The 15,915-nt window shown below is 29.1% G+C and overlaps 1 protein-coding gene across 1 annotated transcript in view; it reads left to right on the top strand.

Moving 5' to 3' along the window:
- LOC142335846 (uncharacterized) overlaps positions 1–2,738 on the top strand; it is a 27,255-nt gene extending 24,517 nt beyond the window's left edge. Inside the window, exon 5 of the mRNA XM_075384174.1 lies at positions 2,691–2,738. Coding sequence (XP_075240289.1) covers positions 2,691–2,738 — 48 coding nt within the window. The remainder of the gene's footprint in view (positions 1–2,690) is intronic.
- Positions 2,739–15,915: the final 13,177 nt, after the last annotated feature.

The following is a 15,915-nucleotide window of genomic DNA, read 5'->3' as shown; positions in this document are numbered from 1 at the left end:
ATAATCAAACGACGTAAGTCATAGATAGATAATTATAAAAAAATAACTGGAGTTAAAGAAATGCTCTCTCTTCACTTAGCTGACGAGAAAACTTCTGTCTGTCGGTCTTCCTAGAACTTCCTAGAAATATTTCTGAAATTAACTGTTTCAAATTCTCCCTAGAACTTCCTACAATTATTTCTGAAATTAACTGTTTCAAATTCTTCCTAGAACTTACTAGAAATATTTCCAAAATTAACTGTTTCAAATTATTCCTAGAACTTCCTAGAAATATTTCCGAAATTAACTGTTGCAAATTTTTCCTAGAACTTCCTAGAAATATTTCTCAAATTAGATGTTTCAAATTCTTCCTAGAACTTCCTAGAAAAATTTCTGGATTTTAACTGTTTCAAATTCTTCCTAGAACTTCCTAGAAATATTTCCGAAATTAACTGTTTCAAATTCTTCCTAGAACTTTCTAGAGATATTTCTGAAATTAGATGTTTCAAATTCTTCCTAGAACTTCCTAGAAATATTTCTGAAAATAACTGTTTCAAATTCTTCCTAGAACTTGCTTGAAATATTTCTGAAATTAACTGTTTCAAATTCTTCCTAGAACTTCCTAGAAATATTTCTGAAATTAACTGTTTCAAATTCTTCATAGAACTTCCTAGAAATATTTCCAAATTAACTGTTTCAAACTCTTCCTAGAACTTTCTAGAAATAATTTTGAAATTAGATGTTTCAAATTCTTCCTACAACTTCAAAGAAATATTTCTGAAATTAACTGTTTCAAATTCTTCCTAGAACTTCCTAGAAATATTTCCGAAATTAACTGTTTCAAATTCTTCCTAGAACTTCCTATAAAAATTTCTGAAATTAGATGTTTCAAATTCTTCCTAGAACTTCCTAGAAATATTTCTGAAATTAACTGTTTCAAAGTCTTCCAAGAACTTCCTAGAAATATTTCCGAAATTAACTGTTTCAAATTTTTCCTAGAACTTCTTAGAAATATTTCTGAAATTAAGTCATATTATTAAGTCATTATTAAGTCATTATTAAGTCATAAAGAATCTCATTTCACGATGTTCTTGTAAAGCCAGCAAAATTGTTAAGAGCACTGATAAATAGTCAAGAACGAATAGATAACTTGTAAGAACTTGCAAAAGTCTTGCAAGTTCTAACAAGCCGATGCATCGACTTGCCAGTTTTTCTGCAAAAAAGGAGCAAAACATATTATGTTGGTTTTTTTCAACTTCAAGTTTTTACTGATTAAGCGTTCAACCTATAACAAATTCCTTGTCCACCTCTTGCGACTTTGAACATCTTGCAAAATTTGATTGTGCAATAAAACCAGAGAGTTAAAGAAAAATATTCTGCAATTAAAGCTGCTAATAGCTGTATAAACAATTTTAAATATTTTATTTACGTATGAGAAATCCCTGATAAAGAGATAATCAAACGACGTAAGTCATAGATAGATAATTATAAAAAAATAACTGGAGTTAAAGAAATGCTCTCTCTTCACTTAGCTGACGAGAAAACTTCTGTCTGACGGTCTTCCTAGAACTTCCTAGAAATATTTCTGAAATTAACTGTTTCAAATTCTTCCTAGAACTTCCTAGAAACATTTCTGAAATTAACTGTTTCAAATTTTTCCTAGAACTTACTAGAAATATATCCAAAATTAACTGTTTCAAATTCTTCCTAGGATTATAAACTAATCTTAGCAGCAAAGTTTTTCGGAACCCAAAAATTCTTCCTAGGAACTCAAATTCTTCCTAGGATTATAACTAATCTTAGCAGCAAAGTTTTTCGGAACCCAAAAAATTTTGATTGAAGTTGAATAATGGAAGTCATACACAAACCGCAGTGTTGCCTCCAAGTTACTTTTATTTTCCATACCCAAACAATCAACTGGTTTTTATGTCATCCTAGCTTAGACAGTTTCCTGGTTTTCATTGGAGGCTTTAATTTATTTTATCAATAATCATAGTTGAGAATTGTTGTATCCCGTGACGATACAATCTTCTCAAACACTAAGACTAAAATGTTCACAATAACACAAAGACTAAAAATATTACCTCCTGGTAAAAAACATGAGCATGGCATATGACAAACATTATTCAAAACAAAATTTCTAGGGTTCCAAAAAACCTATTCCCCTATGATTATTTATAATCCTATTTGAAATTCATTATAATTTTTCCTTATCAACGATCAAGTATAATTTCTTTCACTCAATGCAAAGATTTTATATATATATATATATATATATATATATATATATATATATATATATATATATATACAAATATATATTTATATATATATATATATATATATATATATATATATATTTATATATATATAAACCTCTATATATATAAACCTCTCTCTCTTTCTATATATATATATATATATATATGTATATATATGTATATATACATATATATATATATATATATATATATATATATATATATAAAATCTTTGCATTGAGTGAAAGAAATTATACTTGATCGTTGATAAGGAAAAATTATAATAAATTTCAAATAGGATTATAAATAATCATAGGGGAATAGGTTTTTTGGAACCCTAGAAATTTTGTTTTGAATAATGTTTGTCATATGCCATGCTCATGTTTTTTACCAGGAGGTAAAAATTTTAGTCTTTGTGTTATTGTGAACATTTTAGTCTTTGTGTTTGAGAAGATTGTATCGTCACAGGATACAACAATTCTCAACTATGAGTATTGATAAAATAAATTAAAGCCTCCAATGAAACGAGGAAACTGTCTATAAAGCTAGGATGATATAAACTCAGTTGATTGTTTGGGCATGGAGAATAAATATAACTCGGAGGCAATAGTACGGTTCTCAGCAAAACAAACACTAAAAGTATTGATCAACAGCGTTAATGAGACAAAAGACGCTACAGAAGTGGGAGCGCCCCCCCCCCTCCCCCAGCCGATATCACTGACACCCGAACAGGCAGCAAAATTTTCGGCAGCAAAATTTGATCAACATGAAGGAAAGATTTCAGAAGTCTTGGTCGCAGTTTTAGCATGAACAATCCTGTTTTTGTTTTGATTATTTGCATAAATATTTTTAAAGAGTTGCTGTGAACTACATATTAGCCTTTAGAAAAAAATTTTGACCTGTTTTTAGGTTGAAAGTTATTATTTTAAGTACAAAATTTTTCTATCACTTCATACAATTAATAAAGAATCTCATTTCACAATGTTTTTGTAGAGCCAGCAAAATTGTTAAGAGCACTGATAAATAGTCAACAACGAATAGATAACTTGTAAGAACTTGCAAAAGTCTTGCAAGTTCTAACAGGCCAATGCATCGACTTGCCAGTTTTTCTGCAAAAAACGAGCAAAACGTTTTATGTTGTTTTTTTTTTCAATTTCAATTTTTTACTGATTAAGCGTTCAACCTATAACAAATTCCTTGTCCACCTCTTTCGACTTTGAATATCTTGCAAAATTTGAATGTGCAAAAACCAGAGAGTTAAAGAAAAATGTTCTGCAATTAAAGCTGCTAACAACTGTATAAACAATTTTAAATATTTTGTTTACGTATTAGAAATCCCTGATAAACAGATAATCAAACGACGTAAGTCATAGATAGATAGATACAAAAAAATAACTGGAGTTAAAGAAATGCCCTCTCTTCACTTAGCTGACGAGAAAACTTCTGTCTGTCGGTCTTCCTAGAACTTCCTAGAAATAATTCTGAAATTAACTGTTTCAAATTCTTCCTAGAACTTTCTAGAAAAATTTCCAAAATTAACTGTTTCAAATTCTTCCTAGAACCTCCTAGAAATATTTCTGAAATTAACTGTTTCAAATTCTTCCTAGAACTTCCTAGAAATATTTCTGAAATTAACTGTTTCAAATTCTTCATAGAACTTCCTGGAAATAATTCCAAAATTAACTGTTTCAAACTCTTCCTAGAACTTCCTAGAAATTTTTCTGAAATTACATGTTTCAAATTCTTCCTAGAACTTCCTAGAAAAATTTCTGAAATTAACTGTTTCAAATTCTTCCTAGAACTTCCTAGAAATATTTCTGAAATTAAATGTTTCAAATTCTTCCTAGAACTTCCTAGAAATATTTCCGAAATTAACTGTTTCAAATTCCTCCTAGAACTTCCTAGAAATATTTCTGAAATTAGATGTTTCAAATTCTTCCTAGAACTTCCTAGAAATATTTCTGAAATTAACTGTTTCAAATTCTTCCTAGAACTTTCTAGAAATATTTCCGAAATTAACTGTTTCAAATTCTTTCTAAAATTTGCTAGAAATATTTCCGAATTTAACTGTTTCAAATTCTTCCTAGAACTTCCGAGAAACATTTCGGAAATTAGATATTAGATGTTTCAAATTCTTCCTAGAACTTCCTAGAAATATTTCTGAAATTAGATGTTTCAAATTCTTCCTAGAACTTCCTAGAAATATTTCTGAATTCAACTGTTTCAAAATCTTCCTAGAACTTCCTAGAAATATTTCCGAAATTAACTGTTTCAAATTCTTCCTAGAACTTCCTAGAAATATTTCTGAACTTAGATGTTTCAAATTCTTCCTAGAACTTCCTAGAAATATTTCTGAAATTAACTGTTTCAAATTCTTCCTAGAATTTCCTAGAAATATTTCCGAAATTAACTGTTCCAAATTCCTCCTAGAACTTCCTAGAAATATTTCTGAAATTAGATGTTTCAAATTCTTCCTCGAACTTCCTAGAAATATTTCTGAAATTAACTGTTTCAAATTCTTCCTAGAACTTCCTAGAAATATTTCTGAAATTAACTGTTTCAAATTCTTCCCAGAACTTTCTAGAAATATTTCCGAAATTAACTGTTTCAAATTCTTCCTAGAACTTCCTGGAAATATTTCCAAAATTAACTGTTTTTAGTCTTTGCATTGAGTGAAAGAAATTATACTTGATCGTTGATAAGGAAAAATTATAATAAATTTCAAATAGGATTATAAATAATCATAGGGGAATAAGTTTTTTGGAACCCTAGAAATTTCGTTTTGAATATTGGAATTCATACGCCATGCTCATGTTTTTTACCAGGAGGTAATAATTTTAGTCTTTGTGTTATTGTGAACATTTTAGTCTTAGTGTTTGTGAACATTGTATCGTCACGGGATACAACAATTCTCAACTATGAGAAATGAAAAAATAAATTAAAGCCTCCAATGAAACGAGGAAACTGTCTATAAAGCTAAGATGATATAAACTCAGTTGATTGTTTGGGCATGGAGAATAACTATAACTCGGAGGCAATAGTACGGTTCTCAGCAAAACAAACACTAAAAGTATTGATCAACAGCGTTAATGAGACAAGAGACGCTACAGCAGTGGGAGCGCCCCCCTCCCCCAGCCCATATCACTGACACCCGAACAGGCAGCAAAATTTTCGGCAGCAAAATTTGATCAACATGAAGGAAAGATTTCAGAAGTCTTGGTCGCAGTTTTAGCATGAACAATCCTGTTTTTGTTTTGAATATTTGCATAAATATTTTTTAAGAGTTTCTGTGAACTACATATTAGCCTTTAGAAAAAAATTTTGACCTGTTTTTAGGTTGAAAGTTATTATTTTAAGTACAAAATTTTTCTATCACTTCATACAAGTAATAAAGAATCTCATTTCACGATGTTCTTGTAGAGCCGGCAGAATTGTTAAGAGCACTGATAAATAGTCAAGAAGGAATAGATAACTTGTAAGAACTTGCAAAAGTCTTGCAAGTTCTAACAGGCCGATGCATCGACCTGCCAGTTTTTCTGCAAAAAACGAGCAAAACATTTTATGTTGTTTTTTTTCAATTTCAATTTTTTACTGATTAAGCGTTCAACCTATAACAAATTCCTTGTCCACCTCTTTCGACTTTGAACATCTTGCAAAATTTGAATGTGCAAAAAACCAGAGAGTTAAAGAAAAATGTTCTGCAATTAAAGCTGCTAACAACTGTATAAACAATTTTAAATATTTTGTTTACGTATTAGAAATCCCTGATAAACAGATAATCAAACGACGTAAGTCATAGACAGATAGATACAAAAAAATAACTGGAGTCAAAGAAATGCCCTCTCTTCACTTAGCTGACGAGAAAACTTCTGTCTGTCGGTCTTCCTAGAACTTCCTAGAAATAATTCTGAAATTAACTGTTTCAAATTCTTCCTAGAACTTTCTAGAAAAATTTCCAAATTAACTGTTCTTCCTAGAACCTCCTAGAAATATTTCTGAAACTAACTGTTTCAAATTCTTTCTAGAACTTCCTAGAAATATTTCTGAAATTAACTGTTTCAAATTCTTCCTAGAACTTCCTAGAAATATTTCCGAAATTAACTGTTTCAAATTCTTCATAGAACTTCCTGGAAATATTTCCAAAATTAACTGTTTCAAATTCTTCCTAGAACTTCCTAGAAATTTTTCTGAAATTAAATGTTTCAAATTCTTCCTAGAACTTCCTAGAAAAATTTCTGAAATTAACTGTTTCAAATTCTTCCTAGAACTTCCTAGAAATATTTCTGAAATTAACTGTTTCAAATTCTTGCTAGAACTTCCTAGAAATATTTCTGAAATTAGATGTTTCAAATTCTTCCTAGAACTTCCTAGAAATTTTTCTGAAATTAACTGTTTCAAATTCTTCCTAGAACTTCCTAGAAATATTTCCGAAATTAACTGTTTCAAATTCCTCCTAGAACTTCCTAGAAATATTTCTGAAATTAGATGTTTCAAATTCTTCCTAGAACTTCCTAGAAATATTTCTGAAATTAAATGTTTCAAATTCTTCCTAGAACTTCCTAGAAATATTTCCGAAGTTAACTGTTTCAAATTCCTCCTAGAACTTCCTAGAAATATTTCTGAAATTAGATGTTTCAAATTCTTCCTAGAACTTCCTAGAAATATTTCTGAAATTAACTGTTTCAAATTCTTCCTAGAACTTCCTAGAAATATTTCCGAAATTAACTGTTTCAAATTCTTCCTAAAATTTCCTAGAAATATTTCCGAATTTAACTGTTTCAAATTCTTCCTTGAACTTCCGAGAAACTTTTCTGAAATTAGATATTAGATGTTCCAAATTCCTCCTAGAACTTCCTAGAAATATTTCTGAAATTAGATGTTTCAAATTCTTCCTCGAACTTCCTAGAAATATTTCTGAAATTAACTGTTTCAAATTCTTCCTAGAACTTCCTAGAAGTATTTCTGAAATTAAATGTTTCAAATTCTTCCTAGAACTTCCTAGAAATATTTCTGAAATTAACTGTTTCAAATTCTTCCCAGAACTTTCTAGAAATATTTCCGAAATTAACTGTTTCAAATTCTTCCTAGAACTTCCTGGAAATATTTCCAAAATTAACTGTTTTTAGTCTTTGCCTTGAGTGAAAGAAATTATACTTGATCGTTGATAAGGAAAAATTATAATAAATTTCAAATAGGATTATAAATAATCATAGGGGAATAAGTTTTTTGGAACCCTAGAAATTTCGTTTTGAATATTGGAATTCATACGCCATGCTCATGTTTTTTACCAGGAGGTAATAATTTTAGTCTTTGTGTTATTGTGAACATTTTAGTCTTAGTGTTTGTGAACATTGTGTCGTCACGGGATACAACAATTCTCAACTATGAGAATTGACAAAATGAATAAAAGCCTCCAATGAAACGAGGAAACTGTCTATAAAGCTAAGATGATATAAACTCAGTTGATTGTTTGGGCATGGAGAATAAATATAACTCGGAGGCAATAGTACGGTTCTCAGCAAAACAAACACTAAAAGTATTGATCAACAGCGTTAATGAGACAAGAGACGCTACAGCAGTGGGAGCGCCCCCCTCCCCCAGCCGATATCATTGACACCCGAACAGGCAGCAACATTTTCGGCAGCAAAATTTGATCAACATGGAAGAAAGATTTCAGAAGTCTTGGTCGCAGTTTTAGCACGAACAATCCTGTTTTTGTTTTGAATATTTGCATAAATATTTTTAAAGAGCTGCTGTGAACTACATATTAGCCTTTAGAAAAAAATTTTGACCTGTTTTTAGGTTGAAAGTTATTATTTTAAGTACAAAATTTTTCTATCACTTCATACAAGTAATAAAGAATCTCATTTCACGATGTTCTTGTAGAGCCAGCAAAACTGTTAAGAGCACTGATAAATAGTCAAGAACGAATAGATAACTTGTAAGAACTTGCAAAAGTCTTGCAAGTTCTAACAAGCCGATGCATCGGCTTGCCAGTTTTTCTGCAAAAAAGGAGCAAAACATTTTATGTTGGTTTTTTTTCAACTTCAAGTTTTTACTGATTAAGCGTTCAACCTATAACAAATTCCTTGTCCACCTCTTGCGACTTTGAACATCTTGCAAAATTTGATTGTGCAATAAAACCAGAGAGTTAAAGAAAAATGTTCTGCATATGTTATGCTAATAGCTGTATAAACATTTTTAAATATTTTGTTTACGTATGAGAAATACCTGATAAAGAGATAATCAAACGACGTAAGTCATAGATAGATAGATATAAAAAATAACTGGAGTTAAAGAAATGCTCTCTCTTCACTTAGCTGACGAGAAATCTTCTGTCTGTCGGTCTTCCTAGAACTTCCTAGAAATATTTCTGAAATTAACTGTTTCAAATTCTTCCTAGAACTTCCTAGAAATATTTCCGAAATTAACTGTTTCAAATTCTTCCTAGAACTTCCTAGAAATATTTCTGAAATTAACTGTTTCAAATTCTTTCTAGAACTTCCTAGAAATATTTCTGAAATTAACTGTTTCAAATTCTTCCTAGAACTTCCTAGAAATATTTCCAAAATTAACTGTTTCAAATTCTTCCTAGAACTTCCTAGAAACATTTCTGAAATTAGATGTTTCAAATTCTTCCTAGAACTTCCTAGAAATATTTCTGAATTTTAACTGTTTCAAATTCTTCCTAGAACTTCCTAGAAATATTTCCGAAATTAACTGTTTCAAATTCTTCCTAGAAATTTCTAGAAATATTTCTCGAATTGGATGTTTCAAATTCTTCCTAGAACTTCCTAGAAATATTTCTGAAATTAATTGTTTCAAATTCTTCCTAGAACTTCCTAGAAATTTTTCCGATATTAACTGTTTCAAATTCTTCCTAGAACTTCCTAGAAATATTTCTGAAATTAACTGTTTCAAATTTTTCCTAGAACTTCCTAGAAATATTTCTGGAATTAACTGTTTCAAATTCTTCCTAGAACTTCCTAGAAAAATTTCCGAAATTAACGGTTTCAAATTCTTCCTAGAACTTTCTAGAAATAATTCTGAAATTAGATGTTTCAAATTCTTCCTAGAACTTCCCAGAAATATTTCTGAAATTAACTGTTTCAAATTCTTCCTAGAACTTCCTAGAAATGTTTCTGAAATTAACTGCTTCAAATTCTTCCTGGAACTTCCTATAAATATTTCTGAATTTAGATGTTTCAAATTCTTCCTATAACTTCCTGGAAATATTTCCGAAATTAACTGTTTCAAATTCTTCCTAGAACTTCCTAGAAATATTTCTGAAATTAACCGTTTCAAATTTTTCCTAGAACTTCCTAGAAATATTTCTGAAATCAACTGTTTCAAATTCTTCCTAGAACTTCCTAGAAATATTTCCGAAATTAACTGTTTCAATTTCTTCCTAGAAATTTCTAGAAATAATTCTGAAATAAGATGTTTCAAATTCTTCCTAGAACTTCCTAGAAATATTTCTGAAATTAACTGTTTCAAATTCTTCCTAGATGTTCCTAAAAATATTTCCGAAATTAACTGTTTCAAATTCTTCCTAGAACTTCCTAGAAATATTTCCGAAATTAACTGTTTCAAATTCTTCCTAGAACTTTCTAGAAATATTTCTGAAATTAGATGTTTCAAACTCTTCCTAGAACTTCCTAGAAATGTTTCTGAATTTAACTGTTTCAAGTTCTTCCTAGAACTTCCTAGAAATATTTCCGAAACTAACTGTTTCAAATTCTTCCTAGAACTTCCTTGAAATATTTCTGAAATTAATTGTTTCAAATTCTTCCTAGAACTTCCTAGAAATATTTCCGAAATTAACTATTTCAATTTCTTCCTAGAACTTCCTATAAATATTTCTGAAATTAACTGTTTCAAATTCTTTCTAGAACTTCCTAGAAATATTTCTGAAATTAACTGTTTCAAATTCTTCCTAGAACTTCCTAGAAATATTTCCTAAATTAACTGTTTCAAATTCTTCATAGAACTTCCTAGAAATATTTCCAAAATTAAATGTTTCAAATTCTTTCTAGAACTTCCTAGAAGTTTTTCTGAAATTACATGTATTAAATTCTTCCGAAAACTTCCTAAATATATTTCTGAAATTAACTGTTTCAAATTCTTCCTAGAACTTCCTAGAAAAAATTCCGAAATTAACTGTTTCAAATTCTTCCTTGAACTTCCTAGAAATATTTCTGAAATTAGATGTTTCAAATTCTTCCTAGAACTTCCTAGACATATTTCTGAAATTAACTGTTTCAAATTCTTCCTAGAACTTCCTAGAAATGTTGCCGAAATTAACTGTTTCAAATTCCTACTAGAACTCCCAAGAAATATTTCTGAAATTAGATGTTTCAAATTCTTCCTAGAACTTCCTAGAAATATTTCTGAAATTAACTGTTTGAAATTATTCCTAGAACTTCCTAGAAAGATTTCCGAAATTAACTGTTTCAAATTCTTCCTAGAAATTCCTAGAAATATTTCTGAAATTAGATGTTTCAAATTCTTCATAGAATTTCCTAGAAATTTTTCTGAAATTAACTGTTTCAAATTCTTCCTAGAACTTCCTAGAAATATTTCCGGAATTAACTGTTTCAAATTCTTCCTAGAACTTCCTAGAAATATTTCTGAAATTAGATGTTTCAAATTCTTCCTAGAACTTCCTAGAAATATTTCTAAAATTAACTGTTTCAAACTCTTCATAGAACTTCCTAGAAATATTTCCGAAATTAACTGTTTCAAATTCTTCCTAGAACTTCCTAGAAATATTTCTGAAATTAGATGCTTCAAATTCTTCCTAGAACTTCCTAGAAATATTTCTGAATTTTAACTGTTTCAAATTCTTCATAGAATTTCCTAGAAATTTTTCTGAAATTAACTGTTTCAAATTCTTCCTAGAACTTCCTAGAAATATTTCCGGAATTAACTGTTTCAAATTCTTCCTAGAACTTCCTAGAAATATTTCTGAAATTAGATGTTTCAAATTCTTCCTAGAACTTCCTAGAAATATTTCTAAAATTAACTGTTTCAAATTCTTCCTAGAACTTCCTAGAAATATTTCCTAAATTAACTGTTTCAAATTCTTCATAGAACTTCCTAGAAATATTTCCAAAATTAAATGTTTCAAATTCTTTCTAGAACTTCCTAGAAGTTTTTCTGAAATTACATGTATTAAATTCTTCCGAAAACTTCCTAAATATATTTCTGAAATTAACTGTTTCAAATTCTTCCTAGAACTTCCTAGAAAAAATTCCGAAATTAACTGTTTCAAATTCTTCCTTGAACTTCCTAGAAATATTTCTGAAATTAGATGTTTCAAATTCTTCCTAGAACTTCCTAGACATATTTCTGAAATTAACTGTTTCAAATTCTTCCTAGAACTTCCTAGAAATGTTGCCGAAATTAACTGTTTCAAATTCCTACTAGAACTCCCAAGAAATATTTCTGAAATTAGATGTTTCAAATTCTTCCTAGAACTTCCTAGAAATATTTCTGAAATTAACTGTTTGAAATTATTCCTAGAACTTCCTAGAAAGATTTCCGAAATTAACTGTTTCAAATTCTTCCTAGAAATTCCTAGAAATATTTCTGAAATTAGATGTTTCAAATTCTTCATAGAATTTCCTAGAAATTTTTCTGAAATTAACTGTTTCAAATTCTTCCTAGAACTTCCTAGAAATATTTCCGGAATTAACTGTTTCAAATTCTTCCTAGAACTTCCTAGAAATATTTCTGAAATTAGATGTTTCAAATTCTTCCTAGAACTTCCTAGAAATATTTCTAAAATTAACTGTTTCAAACTCTTCATAGAACTTCCTAGAAATATTTCCGAAATTAACTGTTTCAAATTCTTCCTAGAACTTCCTAGAAATATTTCTGAAATTAGATGCTTCAAATTCTTCCTAGAACTTCCTAGAAATATTTCTGAATTTTAACTGTTTCAAATTCTTCCTAGAACTTCCTAGAAATATTTCCGAAATTAACTGTTTCAAATTCTTCCTAGAACTTTCTAGAAATAATTCTGGAATTAGATGTTTCAAATTCATCCTAGAACTTCCTAAAAATATTTCTGAAATTAACTGTTTCAAATTCTTCCTAGAACTTCCTAGAAAAAATTCCGAAATTAACTGTTTCAAATTCTTCCTTGAACTTCCTAGAAATATTTCTGAAATTAGATGTTTCAAATTCTTCCTAGAACTTCCTAGACATATTTCTGAAATTAACTGTTTCAAATTCTTCCTAGAACTTCCTAGAAATGTTTCCGAAATTAACTGTTTCAAATTTCTCCTAGAACTCCCAAGAACTATTTCTGAAATTAGATGTTTCAAATTCTTCCTAGAACTTCCTAGAAATATTTCTGAAATTAACTGTTTGAAATTTTTCCTAGAACTTCCTAGAAAGATTTCCGAAATTAACTGTTTCAAATTCTTCCTAGAACTTCCTAGAAATATTTCTGAAATTAGATGTTTCAAATTCTTCCTAGAATTTCCTAGAAATTTTTCTGAAATTAACTGTTTCAAATTCTTCCTAGAACTTCCTAGAAATATTTCCGAAATTAACTGTTTCAAATTCTTCCTAGAACTTCCTAGAAATATTTCTGAAATTAGATGTTTCAAATTCTTCCTAGAACTTCCTAGAAATATTTCTGAAATTAACTGTTTCAAATTCTTCCTAGAACTTCCTAGAAATATTTCCGAAATTAACTGTTTCAAATTCTTCCTAGAACTTCCTAGAAATATTTCTGAAATTAGATGTTTCAAATTCTTCCTAGAACTTCCTAGAAATATTTCCGAAATTAACTGTTTCAAATTCTTCTTAGAACTTTCTAGAAATATTTCTGGAATTAGATGTTTCAAATTCATCCTAGAACTTCCTAGAAATATTTCTGAAATTAACTGTTTCAAAATCTTCCTAGACCTTCCTAGAAATATTTCCGAAATTAACTGTTTCAATTTCTTCCTAGAACTTCCTAGAAATATTCCTGAAATTAACTGTTTCAAATTCTTCCTAGAACTTCCTAGAAATGTTTCTGAAATTAACTGTTTCAAATTCTTCCTAGAACTTCCTAGAAATTTTTCTGAAATTAACTGTTTCAAATTCTTCCTAGAACTTCCTAGAAAAATTTCCGAAAATAACTGTTTCAAATTCTCCTAGAACTTCCTCGAAAAATTTCTGAAATTAGATGTTTCAAATTCTTCCTAGAATTTCCTTGAAAAATTTCTGAAATTAACTGTTTCAAAGCCTTCCTAGAACTTCCTAGAAATATTTCCGAAATTAACTGTTTCAAATTCTTCCTAGAACCTCCTAGAAATATTTCTGAAATTAAGTCATATTATTAAGTCATTATTAAGTCATTATTAAGTCATAAAGAATCTCATTTCACGATGTTCTTGTAGAGCCAGCAAAATTGTTAAGAGCACTGATAAATAGTCAAGAACGAATAGATAACTTGTAAGAACTTGCAAAAGTCTTGCAAGTTCTAACAGGCCGATGCATCGACTTGCCAGTTTTTCTGCAAAAAACGAGCAAAACATTTTATGTTGGTTTTTTTCAACTTCAAGTTTTTACTGATTAAGCTTTCAACCTATAACAAATTCCTTGTCCACCTCTTTCGACTTTGAACATCTTGCAAAATTTGAATGTGCAAAAAAATCAGAGAGTTAAAGAAAAATGTTCTGCAATTAAAGCTGCTAATAACTGTATAAACAATTTTAAATATTTTGTTTACGTATTAGAAATACCTGATAAAGAGATAATCAAACAACGTAAGTCATAGATAGATAGATATAAAAAATAACCGGAGTTAAAGAAATGCCCTCTCTTCACTTAGCTGACGAGAAAACTTCTGTCTGTCGGTCTTCCTAGAACTTCCTAGAAATATTTCTGAAATTAATTGTATCAAATTCTTCCTAGAACTTCCTAGAAATATTACCGAAATTAACTGTTTCAAATTCTTCATAGAACTTCCTAGAAACATTTCCAAAATAAACTGTTTCAAATTCTTTCTAGAACTTCCTAGAAATATTTCTGAAATTAACTGTTTCAAATTCTTCCTAGAACTTCCTAGAAATATTTCCGAAATTAACTGTTTCAAATTCTTCATACAACTTCCTAGAAATATTTCCAAAATTAACTGTTTCAAATTCTTCCCAGAACTTCCTAGAAGTATTTCCGAAATTAATTTTTTCAAATTCCTCCTAGAACTTCCAAGAAATATTGCTGAAAGTAGATGTTTCAAATTCTTCCTAGAAATTCCTAGAAATATTTCTGAAATTAACTGTTTCAAATTCTTCCTAGAACTTCCTAGAAATATTTCCGCAATTAACTGTTTCAAATTCTTCCTAGAACTTCCTAGAAATATTTCTGAAATTAGATGTTTCAAGTTCTTCCTAGAACTTCCTAGAAATATTTCTGAAATTAACTGTTTCAAATTCTTCCTAGAATTTTCCAGAAATATTTCTGAAACTAACTGTTTCAAATTCTTCCTAGAACTTCCTAGAAATATTTCTGAAATTAGATGTTTCAAATTCTTCCTAGAATTTCCTAGAAATATTTCTGAAATTAACTGTTTCAAATTCTTCCTAGAACTTCCTAGAAATATTTCCGAAATTAACTGTTTCAAATTCTTCCTAGATATTCCTAGAAACATTTCTGAAATAAGATGTTTCAAATTCTTCCTAGAACTTCCTAGAACTATTTCTGAAATTAACTGTTTCAAATTCTTCCTAAAACTTCCTAGAAATATTTCTGAAATTAGATGTTTCAAATTCTTCCTAGAATTCCTAGAAGTATTTCTGAAATTAACTGTTTCAAATTCTTCCTAGAACTTCCTAGAAATATTTCCGAAATTAACTGTTTCAAATTCTTCCCAGAACTTCCTAGAAAAGTTTCTGAAATTAGATGTTTCAAATTCTTCCTAGAACTTCCTAGAAATATTTCTGAAATTAACAGTTTCAAATTCTTCCTAGAACTTCCTAGAAATATTTCCGAAATTAACTGTTTCAAATTCTTCCTAGAACTTCCTATAAATATTTCTAAAATTAGATGTTTCAAATTCTTCCTAGAACTTCCTAGAAATATTTCCGAAATTAACTGTTTCAAATTCTTCCTAGAACTTCCTAGAAATATTTCTGACATTAGATGTTTCAAATTCTTCCTAGAACTTCCTAGAAATATTTCCGATATTAACTTTTTCAATTTCTTCCTAGAACTTCCTAGAAAAATTTCTGAAATTAGATGTTTCAAAATCTTCCTAGAACTTCCTAGAAATATTTCTGAAATTAACTGTTTCAAATTCTTCCTAGAACTTCCAAGAAATATTTCCGAAATTAACTGTTTCAACTTCTTCCTAGAACTTCCCAGAAATATTTCCGAATATAACTGTTTCAAATTCTTCCTAGAACTTCCTAGAATTATTTCTGAAATTAGATGTTTCAAATTCTTCCCAGAACTTCCTAGAAATATTTCTGAAATTAGATGTTTCAAAATCTTCCTAGAACTTCCTAGAAATTTTTCTGAATTTAACTGTTTCAGTTTCTTCCTAGAACTTCCTAGAAATATTTCCGAAATTAACTGTTTCAAATTCTTCCTAGAACTTCCTAGAAATATTTCCGAAACTAACTGTTTCAAATTCTTCCTAGAACTTCCTGGAAATATTTCCGAAGTTAACTGT

Source organism: Convolutriloba macropyga, chromosome 3, assembly GCF_964194025.1.
Source record: "Convolutriloba macropyga chromosome 3, txConMacr16.3, whole genome shotgun sequence".
NCBI classification, from domain to species: Eukaryota; Metazoa; Xenacoelomorpha; order Acoela; family Convolutidae; genus Convolutriloba; species Convolutriloba macropyga.
The sequence above is the reverse complement of the archived record's forward strand: the minus strand, read 5'-3'. Positions and strand labels throughout refer to the sequence as shown.